General features: G+C 37.0%; 1 protein-coding gene across 1 annotated transcript; it reads left to right on the top strand.

Moving 5' to 3' along the window:
- Positions 1 to 1,985: 1,985 nt before the first annotated feature.
- On the top strand, positions 1,986 to 6,268 carry LOC107823246 (uncharacterized). The gene has a single exon (XM_016649871.2). It carries the CDS (start codon positions 2,374 to 2,376, stop codon positions 6,055 to 6,057), a length of 3,684 nt encoding a protein of 1,227 aa, XP_016505357.1. The 5' UTR covers positions 1,986 to 2,373; the 3' UTR covers positions 6,058 to 6,268.
- Positions 6,269 to 6,955: the final 687 nt, after the last annotated feature.

The raw sequence follows: 6,955 nt of genomic DNA, 5'->3' as shown, positions 1-6,955 counted from the left end.
GAGGAGCTTTTATAACCACATATGTCATACCCTTACAAAGCTTTTACCCCTTAAGCTTTTAAGACCACAAGTTTCAAAAGTCTTTTTTTTCTTTAACTCCGTGTCAAATCAAAATACCTCATCTAAATTGAAACGGATGGAGTGATGAACACAGAAATATTTAGAACCTTTTTCTTTTAGTCTATTGAGTCATAGTAGCTCTCGCATATGTTGACTAATATATGAAAATTGTTAAGTTTATTATGCTTTTAAAAAAAAATCTATCATAGCAATGGTATTTTTTCTTTTTCATTAATAGTAAAGAGACAAACTTGAATTAAAAAGGTTCCTTTGATCCTGAAGTACGAAGGAAATTTTCTTTTTTTCCCAATTTGAGTAGAAGTTCAGAGAGTTCATGTGCTTTTGTCCTCACATAATCATTAAATGACTCTGGAAATTGGACTTTAGCTAAGGGGTATTACCAGAGTAGCTAAATTACCTACCAGTAACTTCAATTATTATTAACGAAAGGAGTAGATTCAAATGCGTCAAACGTCGAAATAAATACAATTGAATTCAAAATGTTCAAGAAGGGATGGGGGGTCCTGACTTTTTCCCAATTTGGTTGAGTTATAATAGAAGCTCTACAGTACTATTGCTAGTGTTAAAAGTAAAAAAGTAAAAAAAAAAAAAAACAAAGGAAAAAAATTAACTTGTGCAATACTTATACCTAGTTTCTTAGCTCCAAAATCATCGTGATTTTATTGTAATTGGTGAAAGAAATATTTAGAACCTTTGGATTTTTGAATCCATAGGATCATAGTAGCTCCTACATGTGTTATGTTGCTTTTATAGCCTATTTGGCCAAGTTTCTCGCAGGCCAAAAGTATTTTTTTTTTTTTTTAATTTGAGTTGTTTGGCCAAAGCTTGAAAAAAAATTTGGATAGAAGCAGAAACAGTTTTGAAGAATCAGAAAAAAATAGTTTCTCTCCCAGAAGCAGAAGCAGTTTTGATTTTTCTTCCTACCAAAAATACCCTTTGCAAAATATTATATATATATATATATACTAAAATAACCTTAGTTTATACTATTAAGTAATATAAAATAACTTTTGGGATGAACTTTCATATTTATTGGATGATTTTTGATATATTTAAATTATCTTGAAAGAATAAAGTACTTTTTAATTTTATTTTTATATTTTACTTAAATAAAATAAAAAATTTGATTATTATCTTCAATAATAAAAAAATATAATTATTTATCTACTTATATAATATTAACTATTAAGCAAATCTCTTTATGTCCTTATTTGTAATTTGACACATAAAAATACTTTTTGAAAATTTTTACCAAACATAAATTATTATTCAAAAGTGCTTTTCAAATTGATTAGCCAAACACAAACTGTGACAAACAGGCTATTAGAAAGCAACGAAGCAACTACGCATAGCAAAATATTGTTGGTATATTCTGAATTGTAATTCCTTATTTCAAACTTAAAATAGTACTCTAGTTGTTATTCTTTTTCATTTCAAGTTCACAGTAAAGTACAAACTTGAAAAAATAAGATTCTTCTATCCTCAAGTAAGAAAGAAATTTTTTCTGATTTAGAATGAGCTCCACAGAGTTTCATCATTCATCTGCTTTTGTCCTCACATTATCATTAAATACTCTTTAAATGGGACTTTAGCTCTAGCAGTATCATTACAGCTACATTACACAGCAAGCAGTAAACTTCAATTATTACCAAACAAATTAAGGAGTAGATTCAAATGTGTCAAACCACGCAATTGAATCTTCAAAATGTGGAAGAAAGTTGGAGGGGGGTTTCCTTTTAATTTAGAGGGTGTTTTAGGGATAAGTCATTTAGGTGCTCCCAAGCTCGGAATCTTAAAATATGTCTCATAAAAAACTGAGTTGTATGACTGACAAATTTCAACAACCTCTTCGTATTCATTTGTTGGTAATGAAATAGTCCCCCCCCCCCCCCGTACTAAGTAGGGGCCAAGGACCCCCACTCAAGACTCATTGAAGACACTGTTGTTTTCTTGAGCCTGTACTTGTATTTGCTTGTTTCTCACTATCACATTACACTAAGAAAATTTCTGGGGATTACAAAAAAATATTTTCGTATTCCACCATGTAGTATAATCTGTTCTTCTCTCCTCTCTTCATGTTCCCAACACTTCCTTTTGCTATTCTCTTTCCTCTTAATGCTTCCGACTTTCAACATCCAATTCAGTACCCTCTTTAATGGAGTAGTAGAGTTCACATAATTGTATATAGGACTTTTCTCAGTCTTTGTTAATACACTCATATCTACCACTTGTTCATTACATATCCCATTTCATTTCTCTTCCACTGCATTTCAAAGTACTGGCCTTTTTGTGATGGCCATTAGGTTTCTTTATACCACTGCCATTGTCTTTCTTTTCTGTTTCTTTGTTTCCAATGCAGCCCTACAAAGATTTTCAGAAGAGGACCCAGAAAGACAAAGCCTGTTTTCTTTCAGGAGTTCTCTTGAAAATCCACATATTCTGTCTACATGGACCCCCACAACTTCACATTGCCACTGGAATGGCGTTTTTTGCAAAAATGGCCAAGTTGTTTCCCTCAAGCTCTCTTCTTTATCACTCAAAGGACCCATTTCACCCCACATTGCAACTTTGACTCAACTAAGGTTTCTTGACCTTTCTGGCAATGCTTTGACCGGAAAAATTCCAGCCCAAATTGGTAATTTGACTCAGCTACAAGTCTTGGCTCTTGGCAACAACTTTCTCTCAGGTTCTCTCTCTCCAACACTCTTCACAAAGCTTCAATCTTTGGCTTCTTTTGATGTGTCTAACAACACCCTTTCTGGTTCTATTCCACCTGAAATTGGGAAATTGAGAAACCTTAAAAATCTTTACCTTGGGCTTAACAGATTTTCTGGCAAGTTGCCACCAGAAATTGGTGAACTTTTTAATCTCCATAATTTCTATGCTGCTTCATGTTCACTTGAGGGTCCATTGCCAGAATCTATCTCAAAGTTGAAATCTTTGACCAAACTTGACCTTTCTTATAACCCATTGAAGTGTTCTATCCCAAAAGCAATAGGCAGTCTTGAGAATTTGACTTTCTTGAACTTAGTTTACTCTGAGATCAATGGTTCAATACCCCCTGAGCTTGGAAAGTGTAGAAACTTGACAACAGTGATGCTTTCTTTTAATTCACTCACTGGTCCTTTGCGTGAAGAGCTTTCAGAGTTGCCTATACTATCTTTTGCTGCAGAAAGGAATCAGCTTTCTGGTCCATTGCCTTCTTGGCTTGGAAAATGGACACAAATGGATTCCCTTTTACTTTCGAGTAATCGATTTTCGGGAAAAATTCCAGCTGAGATAGGGAACTGTTCTTTGTTGAATCATATTAGTCTGAGCAGCAACTTACTGTCTGGTCCAATACCTAAGGAGCTTTGTAATGCTGTGGCACTCACAGATATTGATCTTGATCACAATTTTCTCACAGGCAGTATTAAAGACACATTTGTAAAGTGCGGTAATCTGACCCAATTGGCATTATTAGATAATAGTATTACTGGGGCGATTCCAGAGTATTTATCAGAGCTTCCTTTGATGGTTCTTGATTTGGATTCCAACAATTTAACTGGTTCTATCCCAGTAAGTCTCTGGAATTCTGCTGCTCTATTGGAGTTTTCTGCTGCAAATAACCACTTACAGGGTACTCTATCTACAGAAATTGGTAATGTTGTGTCATTGCAAAGGCTAGTTCTTAGTAACAACAAGATAAGTGGTGTCATTCCTAAGGAGATTGGTAATTTGACTTCTCTCTCAGTATTGAATTTGAATTCCAATCTTCTTGAAGGTTCCATTGCTGTTGAAGTGGGGGATTGTATCTCTCTTACAACATTGGATCTTGGGAATAACAGGCTTCATGGGTCGATCCCGGTGACACTTGTGGATCTGCCTCAGCTACAGTGCCTGGTTCTTTCCCACAATGAGCTTAGTGGTGCTATTCCTTCCATGATTTCCAAGTATTTCCGTCAAACAAGTATCCCTGATTCAAGCTATGTGCAGCATCATGGTGTCTATGATCTGTCTCACAACAAGTTGTCTGGTTCGATACCTGAAGAGCTAGGGAGCTGTGTTGTTATAGTGGATCTTTTGCTCAGCAATAACATGCTATCCGGGGATATACCACGATCACTTGCCCGCCTAGTGAATCTCACTACATTAGACTTAACTGGGAATTTGTTGACAGGCACCGTTCCAGAGGAATTCGGCTACTCACTTAAGATGCAAGGCTTTTATCTTGGGAATAACCAGCTCACAGGTTCAATACCTCAAAGCATTGGGCAAGTAGGTAGTTTGGTGAAGCTGAATTTGACTAGCAACAAATTTACCGGTCCAATACCATCAAGTTTTGGGAACTTAAATGGGCTGACTCACTTAGACTTGAGCTCAAATGTACTTGATGGTGAACTTCCTCCCTCTCTATCAAGGATGGCAAACCTAGTTGGCCTTTATGTTCAGCGGAACAGGCTTTCAGGTAGTCTGGATCAGCTATTCTCAAACTCTGTAGCATGGAGACTTGAAGCTCTAAATTTGGGTACTAATTCCTTTACTGGGAACTTGCCACCATCTTTGGGAAACATGTCGTACTTGGCTTTTCTTGATCTCCATGACAACAGATTAATGGGTAAAATTCCAATTGAGCTTGGCAATCTTGTGCAGCTTGAGTATTTGGATGCCTCTGGCAACAGTCTTTATGGCCAAATACCTGAAACAGTATGCGCCCTTCCCAATTTGGGTGTGTTAAATTTTACTGATAACAAACTGCAAGGAGCTATCCCGAGAAATGGAATTTGCCAGAACCTTTCAAAAGTTTCAGTGGCTGGGAACAAAGATCTGTGTGGGGGAATTGTGGCTCTAAAATGTCCTGCCAAGAGTTTTTTTAAAAGATCATCGATGTTTAGCGTTTGGGGTATCTTGTCAGTGGTGGCTGGGACTATATTGATTATTCTTACTATCGCCATTGTGTTAAGGATATGGGTTAATAGAAGCAGTAGAAAAAGTGATCCTGAGGAATGTGAGGACAGCAAACTGGACAGTGATGATCAGCACCTTTATTTCTTAGGTAGCAGCAAGTCGAAAGAGCCTCTTAGCATCAATGTGGCCATGTTCGAGCAGCCCCTGCTAAAGCTGACATTGGTTGATGTTCTTGAAGCTACCAACAACTTTTGCAAGACTAAGATTGTTGGTGATGGAGGGTTTGGAACTGTCTATAAAGCTACTTTACCTGATGGTAAAACAGTTGCAGTTAAGAAGCTAAACCAAGCGAAAACTCAGGGTCATCGCGAATTTTTAGCTGAAATGGAAACTCTGGGAAAAGTGAAGCATCGAAACCTTGTGCCCTTGCTTGGATACTGTTCTTATGGTGAGGATAAAGTTCTGGTTTATGAGTACATGGTTAATGGAAGCTTAGACCACTGGCTAAGAAACCGTAGTGGAACACTTGATGTGCTGGATTGGAGCAAACGCCTCAAAATTGCAGTAGGTGCTGCACGTGGTCTAGCTTTCCTTCATCACGGGTTCACTCCCCACATTATTCACAGGGACATAAAGGCAAGTAATATCTTGCTCAACGATGATTTCGAGGCACAAGTTGCTGATTTTGGTTTGGCAAGGTTGATCAGCGCCTGTGAGACGCATGTAAGCACTGATATTGCTGGTACATTTGGGTACATTCCTCCCGAGTATGGGCAGACATGGCGATCCACAACAAAAGGAGATGTTTATTCTTTTGGTGTGATTCTGCTTGAACTGCTGACAGGGAAAGAGCCGACAGGTCCAGATTTCAAAGACGTGGAAGGCGGAAATTTGGTTGGTTGGGTACTTCAGAAGATGAAGAAGGGGCAATCAGTTGATGTGCTTGATCCAACAATACTTGATGCAGATTCTAAGCAGATGATGCTTCAGACATTACAGATTGCTGCATTATGTCTCTCGGATAATCCAGCTAGGAGGCCGACCATGCTCTATGTCTTCAAGTTCTTGAATAGAATCAAAGAGGAGTAAATCATTTGTCTAGTTATCTTTGCACAAGTAGCTACTTAAAACTTAATTTGAATGACAGTTAACCCTGTCACTGTTTGATTAAGCATATGTTCATATTCCAGGTTCTACCACCTAGTTTCTAATTGCCTAATTCTGTAACATAAGTCTTTTAATCATTATGGCCATTTCCCTTCGGCCTTGTTTCGGAATGAAGTCACTACATTTAGCACTAGCAGATTCCACTTATTGTCTACAAAGTTGAATGGATATTGTCACCTGAATCATCCCGTGGAAGACGTATATTTGCTTCAATTCAATAGTCATGATTCTCATGATCGGAACAATTTAAAATCTATGATAAATCTCATGACAGGTTTTCCAATAATTGGTAATTGGCGGTGTAGAGAATGTTCTTTTGCATAATTAAATATCAATGTACATAAGATAATCTACATGTGGATTATGGTGTGCATGTGCTAAATTCTTGACTTGTGAAGGATCAATGCATGTTAGAGGGGATTTAAAATCTAATTCAGAATTGGTTCAAAGGACAAAAACCGGAACGACGATAAAATTAGTGAGCTAGCTGGAGGAATGAATTGCTTTTAGATGGACCTTTGCTAAGTGGTTTAATTTTTGTCTTATAAGGTATGGAGCTATTCGAGGTACATGTGTTTAAAGGAGATTATGAATGTTACATCTGACAGAAAGTCGAAAACATTGAAAATAAACGGCGATTCTTTTATCAAAGAGGAGAGGCTCATGAAACTGTTTTCTAGTCAACAAAAAGAACCAATCCTTCATTGCTAACAACTAACTTTCACGTCTGCATTAATTTTCTTTTCCTGTACCAAAAAATTGGGGGAGGTGGAGCATTTACGCTAATACATAGATGAAGAGGAATTTCCAAAAAAAAAAA

Source organism: Nicotiana tabacum, chromosome 4 (genome assembly GCF_000715075.1).
Source record: "Nicotiana tabacum cultivar K326 chromosome 4, ASM71507v2, whole genome shotgun sequence".
Taxonomy (NCBI): Eukaryota; Viridiplantae; Streptophyta; class Magnoliopsida; order Solanales; family Solanaceae; genus Nicotiana; species Nicotiana tabacum.
This window is presented reverse-complemented; position numbering and strand designations above follow the sequence as displayed.

Excerpts from the sequence above, each read along its gene's own strand:
- LOC107823246 (XM_016649871.2), top strand. The coding sequence starts at position 2,374 with ATGGCCATTAGGTTTCTTTATACCACTGCCATTGTCTTTCTTTTCTGT.